The 13,870-nt window shown below is 41.4% G+C and overlaps 1 protein-coding gene and 1 long non-coding RNA gene across 2 annotated transcripts; one reads left to right on the forward strand and one right to left on the reverse strand.

Annotated features, from left to right (window-relative positions):
- The first annotated feature begins 881 nt into the window (after positions 1 to 881).
- zbtb38 (zinc finger and BTB domain containing 38) lies at positions 882 to 12,560 on the forward strand. The gene is given in 4 exon segments (XM_068316596.1): positions 882 to 1,098; positions 6,970 to 10,416; positions 10,418 to 11,583; positions 12,436 to 12,560. Coding segments are annotated over 3 exon segments (3,531 nt in total). The 5' UTR covers positions 882 to 1,089; the 3' UTR covers positions 10,493 to 11,583; positions 12,436 to 12,560.
- LOC137596262 (uncharacterized) lies at positions 1,142 to 13,869 on the reverse strand. The gene is made up of 3 exons (XR_011035519.1): positions 13,732 to 13,869; positions 12,420 to 12,496; positions 1,142 to 4,324 (listed from the first exon to the last, which is right to left on the reverse strand). It is a non-coding gene; the product is annotated as an uncharacterized lncRNA (long non-coding RNA).
- Position 13,870: the final 1 nt, after the last annotated feature.

Below are 13,870 nucleotides of genomic sequence, written 5' to 3' on the forward strand. Positions count from 1 at the left end.
CACCAGAGTCTACAATGGCTAAAAGAAAAATTAACGTGAGTATATTATTGGAGCCTACTTTAAACTCATATCTCTGCAGCCATAATTTCTGGTTAGTTGACCTATGAACAGTCAACTACAGTATTTAAATCTGGTGAATTCATTTTTTTATTTAGGGTGTGCACTAATCCTTAATCCTGATAGCACCAAATTTTCACAAGGTGTATTCTGGCTCCGGACCAATCGTCACAGAAAGTTTCATGGAAATACATTAATTTTTTCTTATGTAATCCCACTGAATGCCCAATAAACCCACAAAGGCCAGTCCCCCCCACCCCCCCTTTAACTCTGGTGTATATGGTTGCGTTTATAGCATTTATGGAAAAGGGATAGGATTATATAAATTTTTACACCTTTCTACAGCTTTTCTTTATATAAATTGTTTACTGTTGATTACTCATTTCATTTAATCTTATACTTTTGCTGTTATTTTATTTCAAACCTTTTATTTAAATGTTCAAAATAAACTTTTGAATCATTAATAAAGCCAGTGAATCTTCTTTGGGTTCTGATTTTGCTCCATTATTGCCAATATTCAATGATAGGTGCTATCAATTGTCAGTTGTGTATGTTCCTATAATATATAATGTGTTATTACTACTTAATTAAATTATACTATATAATACAGTATTTAATGGCACATTCCTGAATGATAAACGGGTGCAATTTTTTTTAAAGAATTAAAACAAAATAAGTAAGCGACTGGAACAGTACTGAAATCATTTATGGGTTAATGCTCTACTTGAACACATTTTTCAGATACTGTACATCCTGTGCTCTGAGATGGACCTGAAACAGGGCAGTCTTTATTCTTTCCACCAGCAGAGGGAGCAACCAGGCAATGGAAACTAGAAGCTAGGAGGAGGAGGATCAAGCAAATAAACCCTTGGGTACCGTGTGCAAAACAAGTGTAATACTGGTTACCATATCCAGGCCTAAGGAGTACACCACGTATTCTGGACTGAAACCCTGTACAAATACATCTGTAAGGGCATCTGCTACACCAATGAGGCCTCACCTGAAACCTGCACAAGCAAGATAGAGTAACACATGACAAAGGTATGCATTGTCTTTTTTTTTCTTTGTTTCAAAACAGGTACTTTAGTGGAGAGGTGACAACATATGATACAATACAATACAAAAAGCAGCTAGATTATAAAGTAAGTTCCTGTTTCTTCTTGTCACAGAGGAATAATGGAAAAACAAACAAGTCATTCTACTGTCCTCTGTTAGAGGACAAGGAGAGTGTGGTGCTTTCAAACACATGCCAAATGTTTAGATTTTACGTACAAAAAAACCCCAAACAGTTGCATTATATGAAATATTCATCCTCCTAGATGATAGCTGGGTGTTACAACATTCTGACATGACCACATACAGCCCTGACTGGCAGGCACCACGGCCTATTATTAGTCACTGAACACTGAATTCCACCTTCTCAGCTGAGTCTGGTCTAGGAAGAAAAATACTCATTGCGTAACAATAAAGGATCTGTCTCCCGACCCACTTCCTGAATACCACAGCAGAAAACTCGGCCCCAGCTGAGGCAGAGCGGAAGCCTCATCCATTAGTTTGCTGGAGCAATCTAAAGCACTGGTGCTTGTTTTCTGCTTATCCCTTGCCACCAATCATTCACCACGCCACCCCTCCTTCTCAGCTTCTCTTTGTGGGTCAGTGATGCAGCGAAAGTGACGCAGCTGACTCCACAGTAGGAACAAGGAACCTCTGCCAGAACCTGCCAGGCAAAATCCAGACAGCAGAGAAAAAAAAGAAGATGGTAAAGGCCTAATCGAGGCCAAAAGGGAGGACGTCAGCCGGGGCAGCCTCTCTTCATTCCTCCTTTCAAACAAACAGCAGAGAGTCAACAGAAGTGGCAGAGACAGACCCAGCAGGACCTTCCGCACAGAAGCCATTTGGTAGGCAACTTATGATATGAGTGCTTATTACGGCAGCGATACAAGTGCTACCAGGGGTGAGTGTGTTTGTATGCTAAGAGTACGAATGCTTTGCGAATGAGGATGAGGCCTACTCAGCCTTGTACTATTTTCTGCATCTCCCTGCTGATCAGCGTCTCTGTAGGCCGCGGCTGAGCTTACTGAGCATCAGAGGCACAGAGGCCTGTATATTCTGTCCTGTGGTTTTAAACACACTCAAGCTGTGATATCTGATGTGGGCGACAAGGTTCTGCTTGCAAATAAAACTTAGCATGATCCACGATGGAGCAGAATCCACACTCTCGTCGTGTGGCGGTGTATTTTTCCATTTGTAGTTTTGATTTCGAATTTATCTTGAGTTCGAGTTGGAGATTTTCCCGAAGCTTAACATAAATGATGCTTTTCAACACCCTGGACTGTTGATAAGTGAAAATTTTAAGGATGATCTGGGTATTTAAAAAGTACAGCAGATAAATTAGTAAAATTTAGGTTAAATAAAATTTTATTTACCAAAAAATTATTTCAGTCAACACACAGCCTTAAAAAATGTATATTCTAAATACAAATATAAATCAATGATCATTTTATTCTTGGAAACACTAGAAGAAACTGATGACGTCTTTAGTCTACAGTAGGTTGTTTGATCTCACTGCAAGTTAGACAGAGTTAGACAGACATAGATATAGTCAAAAATTTGAGGTCAGTGAAGTTACAAGAAAATAAACCTTCAAATAAAAATGTTCAAATGATTAAATCAGTGATGATAACACTGTCAAATATAATGTCCGCGTGAAGCGAGGGTGAATTCAATGACTTGTGTCTTTACTGTGAACAGGAGAAGGACTAAATCTGACCAACAGGAGTCTTACAGTTGTGGTGCTTGCTGCGTATTTATTCCACTTTAGCTCCAGTCAGACTCTGAGATGTATTTTCTGGCTTTAATGAAACAGTTTATGCGCAGACACCCCATCTGCCTCCTTACTTAGAACATAAACTCCTCTTTGGTTTTTCGTTCGCACCAGTGCGGTCCGTTGTGGCGGTGCTTTAACAACCTAACATGCTGATACACCAGGCTGAACATTGGGCTCCCCGTTTAAGTAGGTCTTGCTGTCAGCACCAAAAATAGACGACAGACTGTGGCTAACCGTGCATTAACGAAACCAGCAATGTGATACTGAATACAGAAAAGGACAAGACGGAACAGCGTAGGGTGATCATTAAGTGTATTTCAAGAGGCAAATTCACAAACACGTCTTCATTTGCACATTTCCTTTCTTTGGGGATTTGAGGGAGCGCATGCATAATGATATGATGACACCTGCTACTCTATCCTTCACATCCAGCCGCATATAAAAAAAAACACTAAAACTAGTTTGATGTGGGTTTTCAGCCAGCATGAGCAAACCTGCACAGTCATATGACTACCTTGAGTTGTGTAAGTAAAAGAGCTGCTTCCGTCTTCAAGAGGCTAGCGAGAGGCTCACAGTGCCATGTCGGGTTCAGCTTCCTCCCCTCCCCCTCGTCTGCAGTGCTGAATGCATCTGCTGCTTTTTGCATCAATCAGCAGCCTCTACATAGGTATAGCGAGAGCCCCTGGTGAGAGGAGGACTCTCTTTTCCACATCAGCCTTACATTCAGTCTGCACGCTCGACGTGATTGTGAGAGAAAGCATCAACAAAACACCTGACCTGGGACTGATGCGATGCACGATAAGTCGCTGCCATCGCCTCTCTACGTTCTGCATTACCTAACCACAGCGACTGCGTAAGCGCGGACGGAGGGCTTTGGGGTAATATGCTTGCTTCACGTACAGAGTCTGGGTGAACATGGAGGGAGCAGATGGCGTGGCGTTATTCCTTCAAGGTGCACTTTGATTCTTTGAGGGCTGTAGATAATTTTGTTTCATGCAAAAAGGCGTCTTTCACCCCCGGTTAACGTCGATGCAAGGAGACGCTGGAGAGATTTAATATTATATTTGTTGCCCGCCTCGCTCTATGCTACTACCAGCAATTCAGCTGAGCGTTTTCTCCTGCTGTGGCATTGAGTGCAGGGCTGGTGTGTGATGTAGCACCCAGCATCTCTCCGCTCTCCCCTACAATCCCTGACATGCTTAATAAAAGTTGCTGCTTGCCGCTCTGTGGCTCCAGAGCGAACGCCTCAGTCGCCCAGCTAGCAGACAGGCAGACCCATACTCCAGGTTTAGCTATATGCTGTAGAAATGGAAGAGGCGGTGAGATATGCCTACAGCTGTAGCAGGACAGAAGAGGGACAGAGGAGTCAGAATCAGAGGAAGACTAGTCCAGGACCTGGGCTGCATGGATTGAAGCCAAGGACGTTGTAGCTGGAGTCATCTGCACACAGAAAGGGAGGGAGAGGAAGAAAGACGTCAGAACAAGGTTTGCTTCTGACAACGCGACTGTTCAGCGACCAACGTAGAAAAAAACTATTTTCGCCTTGCTCTCACAAAACTGTTTTCTAAGTATAGTTGGGTATATTAATGGCTGTTGAAAAGGGATAACCCACAGCACTTTTTCCGGTTCGTCCTGCATCATTTTCTCTGATTTACTAAGGTACGTTTTGCATGGCTTCCCTCAATTTATAAACCTTTATTTTGCGGAAGTATGCTTTGTAGAGGTGCGTGAAGTGGCTTTTACTTTGACGTTTCACTCTTTGTTTGACAAGACTCTCTGCATGCTACACTGTCATTTTCTCGGTTTGTGGTTTAGTACGTGGAAAAATCTATTTTAAAGGTCGAGCCGTGAAAACTAATTTCACACAAGCTTTGAAGGTAAAGTAAGGTTGGGTGTGGCAAAACCATGAGCGATGAAGACAAATTCGAAATTTCCGCTCAGAATGAGGTGGCAGTAAACCAAAACAATTGGTATAAATTTTGAAAAATTAAATTGGTTAAGAAAAATGGCCTGTGAAAAATATAAAACTGTACTGCGAACGGCGTAAATGAAGGCTTTAGTGTGGAGGCAGAGGCACATCACTTGCTGTTATCAGATCAGAAATTCCTATGGGTAGCTTTTTTGTTGTAGACAAAGACACAACACACACACACACACACACACACACACACACACACACACACACAAAGTATATTCCAGCAGAGACAAAGGCAAACCTCGATAATTCTGCAGACTGATGTGTGTTGCAGGTTCTCCGAAAGGGGAGGATGTTTGTGGGAAAGAGGGCACCGGATACCCGGACGGCTAATACAGTCACTTGTCATCCAGCTGAATCCCAATAAGTGCTGCGCCATATCATGTTACTATGACAACAGAGGCCTGTCTGAGAGAGAAGGCAGGAGGCTGGCCGTGTTTTCAGCAGCCTGTGAGGCTGAGGAGAGCAGCGGCCATATTGTATTTGTTGCATGAACAGAAAAATGGAAACGAGTGAAAACACTAATATAAAATGATACGAGCGGGAAATTAGCTAAATAATACTTGTGTGAACAAAAATACCACAAATCTGTTACCTATAAAATAATGGAGATGAACAAATTTACAAATAAAGCAATAAAGCATAACGCCCAGGAGAAAAATAAGCGAAAGGCAAAATAAAATTAGATCAAATTAGAGTACAGATGATGTAACATAACATGATATTATGTTTTATCATCATACATGCCTTCAAGCAAGTGGATACTAAAAGTATCACAAGAGGACAGACAGTTAATTTTAAATTACACACTGTTTGACTGTGACAATAAAAAACCAACTATAGTATTGAGAACTAATTCTTCTCTGAGCTTGATGTGTATAATTAAACTGTAATGCAGGAGCCCTGATTCACTATGACTCACTGCAGTCTCAGATCACCCTGACTCCGAATTCAATAGCCCACCATTACACAATCACACTGAGTGATACATCCCCTTTCAAAGGGAGAACGAATGCCCGTGAAATTGATCAAAAGGGTCACAGATTACAGATCTTTTGGAGTTCACTGTTAAAATCAGACTGAGTCACAAAATGCTGGTGTGATACAGAACAAAAGTGATGTCATTCCTCCTCTGACCGGAAAGTGTTCTGCATGAGCAAACAAGGCAGCAGTCTGTGTCTGTGGAACAACCAGAAATGTCAATGGGTTTATTTCCCACAGCACTTTGGCGTTACCTAGCTGTCCCACTTGTTAGAGCTGATTAACAATGTGTGGGTTAAATGGAGGGATGCTTCTTGACCGCTGACAGACAGAAGTCAAGAGGCAAACACATGGGTCATTGGTGTAAGAAAGTGTGAAGTCTGCATGTCAACTTCACGTTAACATCCTTGAGATGACCAAAAATGTCAGGACGACTAGCGCAAATAACAAATAAAACAAAATAAAAATCATCGACTGAAGGAATTGTGACATGTTTAATGAAAATTCTCATTACTGCATTCACTAAAATGCAAACAAAAAAAAAGACTTTGATGTAATATAATTGATTAGATCCAGCACATTTTAAATCACAACCTTCACATTACAACTAAAATATGGGACATTCCGAGTTTTTGTATTCCTTAGTCGTTGCACAAAAGAATTTCACCTGATGTCTTCTAGTGTAACTCACAGTGGACTGTAGCATCGATATGCCCTTCAATGTACTTTGAGAGCTGTAAGGTTTAAAACATAACACCACTACTCAAAAAAACATGCGCCAATAGCGCAGTGATTTATTCACACCTTCCCATCACTGTACTTGACTATCAAATCAAATGTACTGTGATCACGGTATTCCATAAATGAGATCTTCATAAAAATAAAGGGGCGAGCCTGTCTGATCCATAACATGAGGATTACACTTAATGTTGAGTACTTTTAAATGAAACAATCATGATGGCTTAACTCGCCACAACTGTTGATCAGACTGTTTTTCTCATCTGTCGATATATTACCGCCATCTAGTGTTAAAAAAAGAGAACACTTGTGATTGTAGGCATGGTTTTGACAACATTAGTGTGATTTTGTGACACTTGTGTCTCAGTTTTTTCTCGTTTCTCTTTTTTAGATGACTGTGGTGACCCCATGCACTCAGAACCTGATGGATAGCACTCACCCTCACACTGTGCTAAGCAAACTCAATGAGCAGCGCTCACAGGGCCTCTTCTGTGATGTCACCATTGTGGTGGAGGACGTGAAGTTTCGAGCCCACAAGAACATCCTAGCGGCCTGCAGTGGGTATTTCAGGAATGCTCTGACGACCCCCGAGATGCCAGCCTCCAGCCAAGTGCTGGAGCTGATGGACCTCAAGTCGGAGGTGTTTGCCAGTATCCTCAACTTTATCTACTGTTCGAAGGTGATTTCACCTGGTGCAGAGGACACGGGAGGGATACTGGCAGCTGGAAAAAGACTTGGAATTCCTTATCTAGAGAAGTTGGCTGAACAAGAAAGGCAGGAAGTGTTTGTAAAGTCTACAGAACCCAGCACAGCCCCACTATGTAAGAAATCTAAGAAGGAAGCTCCTAGACTTGAGGAGATAGATAGTGCAAAAGGACCTCGAATCACAAACGCTTTTTCTATGACTGAAGTGTGTCCCGACGACAATCTTTTCACTCCTCTGGTTCAAAGCAATAGGGAGACGCAGTCGCCAGATGTGGGACAGCTCCCGTCAAGCTGCCCCACAACATCTTGTCTCAATGGGAGCAATGAAACAACCCAAGCCCTTTCAGAGCACTCGTATGCTGTAAACAAATCCACCGAAGGCAAAGACGACAGTCATTGGGACAACAAAAATGTCTGTAAACCTTTAATATTGCAGCCAAAGCATCTTATGTACAGGAACACTGGGCCTCTTAAAAAGCGCCACAGGCTGAGAGGGAGCTTAGGTAAAAGTATGTTTCCCTCCCCAACCGATCCTAATACAGATAAACCAAATGCAATAACCCCCACGTCCCCTGATGATGCTTCTGTCACACCTTTTGCAGTCACGACCCCACCTCCACTTTTGTCCGAAGCAGAAACAGACAGAATAATCGACTCAAGACTACCGACAGCCACTGACAGTGTTCAAATGGAGATAGGACTGCCAACCCTTTACTCTCAAACAGAGGACAGCATTTCCATCCACAGATGTGACCGCTGTCCGGAGATATTCACAAATAAAGCACTTCTCACCATTCACTCAGAGATACATAAAAAATGTTTTGTCAGCCCGTTGTTTTGTAAATTTTGTGACAGAAGGTTCATACACCTCAAAAGGCTGCGTAACCACGAGCAAGTCTGCCCAAAAGCTGCAAGACACCCACTCAAACTAGATGCAAATGGCATCTCAACCAAAGAGGTGGACGTCCATCTAGATGTTGATCCCAACAAGGAGAGTATGGAGACGCAGATCCATTCTGATGATCTCTCCACCCCTTACATCCCAGAGCCACTTCAAGCGGACAAACCGGCGCCGTTACAGGATAGGAGGGCAGTAAGGCTAGGTGGCAGTCAGAGGCGATACAACTGCAGTGTGTGCAAACGGGTCTATGTCACCCTATCCAGTCTGAAGCGCCACGAGAATGTACATTCCTGGCAGAGGGCCTACCCCTGTCATTACTGTAACAAAGTGTTTGCCTTGGCAGAGTACCGTACAAAGCATGAAATCTGGCACACAGGTGAGCGCCGCTATCAATGCATTTTCTGCCTAAAGGCTTTCATGACATATTATATCTTAAAGAACCATCAGAAGGCTTTTCATGGCATTGATCCCAGCGTAACAGTGAAGAAAAAATCTGAGACCAGCTTTTATCCAATCAAACTGTACAGACTTTTACCAATGAAGTTTAGGAAGAGACGATACAAGACGTACAGTCAAACGTACTCGGAAGGTGTTGAAAGAGGTGACCACAGTTCGCAAGAGGGCAACCCTCAATTCCCAGACGAAAACGGTCTGATCAGCCACGCTGACGGCGCTTCATTCCCTCTGACATTCATGGCAACGACAAAGATGGTGGCGCCCGTCATGCCTCGCATCAGCTTTGACAAGCCACGCGACCAAGATGGCGACCAAAGCATCGACGGTGAATTGAACATCCAGAAGGGCAACCGGAATGGAAGTGATGATACAGATTTACCCTTTGTAAACCATGACTGTAACTTTTCTTTACATCCTGATAGAGACTCTTCTGCAGTCGAATACAAAGACGACCCTCCAGTATTAAGTAACTCTGAACACACGGGTTCTAATGTGCCGTTCTTAAACTCTTTGAACACTTTTAAAAAGTTAGGTGAGCTGTCAGCTTCTGCAAAAAGAGTCGAGGATATGACAAAGGAGATACTTCAATCAAGCACTGAGAATTTAGCGCGTGACAAGGTGAAAAGAGCAAAGACCGAAACATATATCGCCAAACCGGCATGCCCAGGCCCATCTGTGGATGGTGCAACCATGCCGCTCTGTCAAATAACGGTGAAAATTGGTAATGAAGCAATCATTTGCCGTCAAATAAAAGGATCTAAGCTCTTCCCCAGAAAGAAAAGGAGGGTAAGAAAACTGAGCGAGGAGGAAACCCCAGTTCAAAGTTCCCCAAAAAGGGAAAACTCAGAGAGCCCCAGACTCCGCCTCAGACCGGAAGCCATCGCCGCCAAAGAGCCGGAGGCGTGCGATGATCCAAACGACTGTGACACAGCTGACATGCTTTGGCGCCCTTACTACTCTTACAAAGCAAAGAAGAAGAGGAAAAAGCTACGATTCAAACACAGAAAGTCCATGTTTCACCATCATCCTGAAACTTCTGCAGATAGAACGTCTGCCAGCGAGGGCCACCCAGATAAAATTTGTTGGACGATAGACGAGAGCATCTCAGGTGGTAGCGGAGAAGTGAAACGCAGTCTCACCAGGAACTCCAGCCCAAGGGCCGCCTACAACTGTGACATTTGTGACAGCTCTTTCATCACGGAGACCGGACTGAGAGCTCATGTCATCGGTTCTCACCCGTGTTTCTGTCGGACCTGTGGTAAACAGGGTCCTCCCGGTGAGGCACCAAGTGGCGGTGACTACATCTGCAAAAGCTGCATGGAAAATGGCTCTTGCTTTGATAACACACCCCGGAGCCCCAACCCAGAGAAGAAGTACCGTTGCTCTTTTTGTCCCCAGCGTTTTCTCTACCTTGCCACCAAGAGAAGTCATGAGAAAAAACACCAGGAGACAAATGAGGAGGCATATGACTACGACAAATTCATAACATCATCTAAATATTCAGCACACCTGAGTGAAGACGACAAACAAGACACCATCAAAAAAGAAGACAGCGATTTTCCAGGGGTGCCTGACATAAAAAATGAAACGCTATATGGAGGATATTTTTCCAGCGATAAAATTAAGCCTAAAATTGAGGATACGACTGACTTTATGTCTTTAAATACTTACCAAGACATGTCATATTCCAACATTAAAAGTCCATTATCACCCTGTATCGAACCACTGCTTTCCCTGACACCTTTGAAGGGGAAACATAAAACGGCGAAAAAAAAGGACCAATGCACGGCACTCTATGCATCGCACCTCAAGAAAACAAGCCTGTAACACACTCGACTTCAAGCAGCACTAAAGGTGTAGCTCTAATAACAACACAGGCTGCAATTCCATCCTCTCCAAACTCAACTACTGAGTGATTTTCCATCTCTATAGATTTTGGGGGGAAACATTGGACCTTTTGACACAGACTGTACTTTACTCATTGTCTATGCATATTTAGCAGACTCAGTGATATGAGTGACTTCAAGAAAGTATATGAATGTAGGCAAGGCTTCGCTGACTGTAAAGCCTCTTAGTTGAGTTACATATTCACTTTTTAAATCTATGCCTGGGGAAAACATTTCTTGTACAACTGTCACGTTTCTGAATTGCCCATTCAGTTAAGTGACCATTGTGAGTTGCACTTTACAGTAAGACTATAGTAATCTCTTGGTTAAATACTTTGATATTTCAATCTCATTAAGCACCATTGATATAATTCTAATTTATATTTAACATATGGCACCATTGAGATTCAAGTTACTACTTTTGTGTGTTTATGTATAAACATGAGGAACTATTTCAATAAATGTTGCTGATCTTCTAAAAAGTCACAAATGTCCTTATTTATATAAGATATAAGGTAAAAAAAAGGCAGTCAGACACTTCAACATCCTGCAAAATCATCACATTTTTGTGCCTCTGGCTTCCTGAAAATGTTTATGTTTTGTGATTATATCTCATCAGGTTTCCGAGATGTGTAAACTAAAAAGGTATGAAAGTGGAAATTTGACCTTGACCTAGTTTTTTCAAGGTCAAAGTTGTGAATTAATTTTCATCCCCTGAATATAACCTGATTATAATGCCTCCCTGAATATAACGCCTTTTGTTTCGTCTTTCTATCTTATCCGGTTTTCTGAGATATGTGCAAACAAATGTACAAAAGTTGAAATTTGACTTTGACCTTTTGTCAAGGTCAAGGTCATCATCTCATTTTCATCCTCTTTGCTGCCCGAGTAATTTGCTTTTTGTTTCATCTTTCTATCTGCAACGGTTGTGAAGATATTTGGTGGACGGACAGACGAACACACAAACACTGACAATTACAATACATCACCGCTTTGCAGGATGTAATCATCGCCTAAGGCAAGAAGAGGCTAGAGAAACCCTTGAAGCAATGTAAATGTAAGTCCTGTGACTTATTCTAGATTTTAAGGTTTGGCACAAAACCCACTCCACAGCAAACAGTTTCCTCGATATAAAGCTGTGCTGTGGTCTTCTTCCATTGGTCAGGGACCTGCAATCCATCTAAGAGCATTCCCTCATTCTTCCACTCAAACTGTATCTGTATTTTGAGTTACAGACACAATTTCCAGATGTTTCTAAATTCAATGCTTTTTTTAATAAAAAAAAAAGACTGGTCTTATCATGCAGCAGATGGAATGGATCATAAATTTTAAGTCAAACTTGCTGCTCCAGAAACAGAACATTTTAGCCAGTGTACCAGTGTAGTGTGTAATTTAATAGCGGGTAATTACCCATTAAACACACTTACAGAAACACCCCATGTGGTGTTATTGGTGCTATTCCAAATTGAGCAGCATTTTAACTTCATTTTCATCAATAGTTGGAAAGATCTGATGGTGTCAGGAATCATTTCACTTGAGAAAAGGATTGGTACTTTATAAAATAAATTACAGTCGATAGTAGATTAAAAAAAATTACATCTGAACAGGTCACGTTTGCTGTATAGAAAAAGAGCTACTTTTGTAGTTTAATAAAACATGAGATATGAATCCAACATCTTGGTGTGATTAATACTCCGTATATGCTAAATTAATATTCTTTAATATTAAATTAATTAAATTACTATATATATGCTATACATGTATACTGTATGTATATATATATATATATATACACACACACACACACACACACACACACACACACACACACACACACACACACACACACACACACACACACAGAAATCGGTGTAAAAACTTTATAATGCATACCTGTCTGCCATAACAGGCTCCCTGCTAGCATCGGCGATGACGATCCCACCTGTAATTACAGCAACCGGAGGCAACACCTTGAGATGGAGGAAGACAATACAGGATGCCAGTCATATTTTCAAAGGAGATCATTGATCTGGATTGAATAATTTATTTGCATAGATCAAACATCTTAATTATGTTTGGAAAATAAAATGTGCAAACATTTCTCTGAATGTGCTTTTTTTTTGTACGTAGTTGTCGTTTGTTTGCTAAGTTGAATTGTTTGAGCAAATGAAACAATCAATCACAGTTTTCAGGACATCCCATAATGATCATCAAACCTTTCCCCAACGAATTAGCATCTTAAAAGCTGTTGCACAGGTTCAGTATCTTACAATCCAGATATTGAATAGTTTTTCAATGAGTACCACAAATACACTACAAGGTTCTTTTCACAAACAGAGAAATCTACGGCCAAATATGTTTCAGATGACATCCGCAAATGAATACAACACAAACACAGGATATTTAGAGTTCAAACTGATGACACTTTTTTGATTTATATAAATATTCATTCTGAATTTGACGTTTACTACATTTCTATGATACTATAACCTATAACTAATAACTAATAACTATAACTAATTAACCTAATTAATGAGCCAATCAGCTGCTTTGTGGCATTCAATAAATTCCCCTGTTGTAGGTTTTTTTTTTTTTGAGACATGTTGCTGGAACAAAACTCTGAATAATCATGCATTTACAAAAATCAATTATGAGATGTAATTTTGCCCTTTTGTACTGTATGCAGTTGAACTAAATGTGAAGGGCTGAGAAATTATCACTTTTTTTTTTAATACAGATTATCCCAATTTTTTTGAACTAGGGATTTTACCAGCATGACGTCACAGCTATACAGTACTTAAACTGTTTATCTTTGAAAAACATATCTTGTTTTAGTTGAATCAGAAGCTGACAACACTTGTGAACTTTTCCAACATCCATAGACGAAAGCAATAGTTCGTGACGCGCTCATTCGACATTTTAATAACACTTGCATACATTTTCCCTTATTGTATTAATTATCTTTATTTTTATTACAATATTCGTGTTTAAACGGAGCTCCACGCGTGTGGCGTTAGTTTTGAAGCAGGTATTCATTCACACCTATTTGCATCAGCCTGACGCGGGCGCGTCTCCGGTGCGTAAACGCAGCTAGCCCGGATTAGCTCACCAGGCTAGCTTCACAAGTCAAAAACCTCCGCGATCGCTGCCGTCGCATAACCAGCGACAGTTTAACGAAGAATTAAATCTTATTTAAACCCCTTACCATCTCCGGATTAAAGCGACAGCTACGAGCCAAAGTAGAGGGACGGGAATTTTGAGGAAGCTTGGCATTTCTCCGTGTTTTGAAGGCACCAGCGTGGACAGGAGCTGATGTGACGCGGCAGTGGGGCTGGCTTTCCTCC

The sequence above is a fragment of the Antennarius striatus genome, chromosome 6 (assembly GCF_040054535.1).
Source record: "Antennarius striatus isolate MH-2024 chromosome 6, ASM4005453v1, whole genome shotgun sequence".
Taxonomy (NCBI): Eukaryota; Metazoa; Chordata; class Actinopteri; order Lophiiformes; family Antennariidae; genus Antennarius; species Antennarius striatus.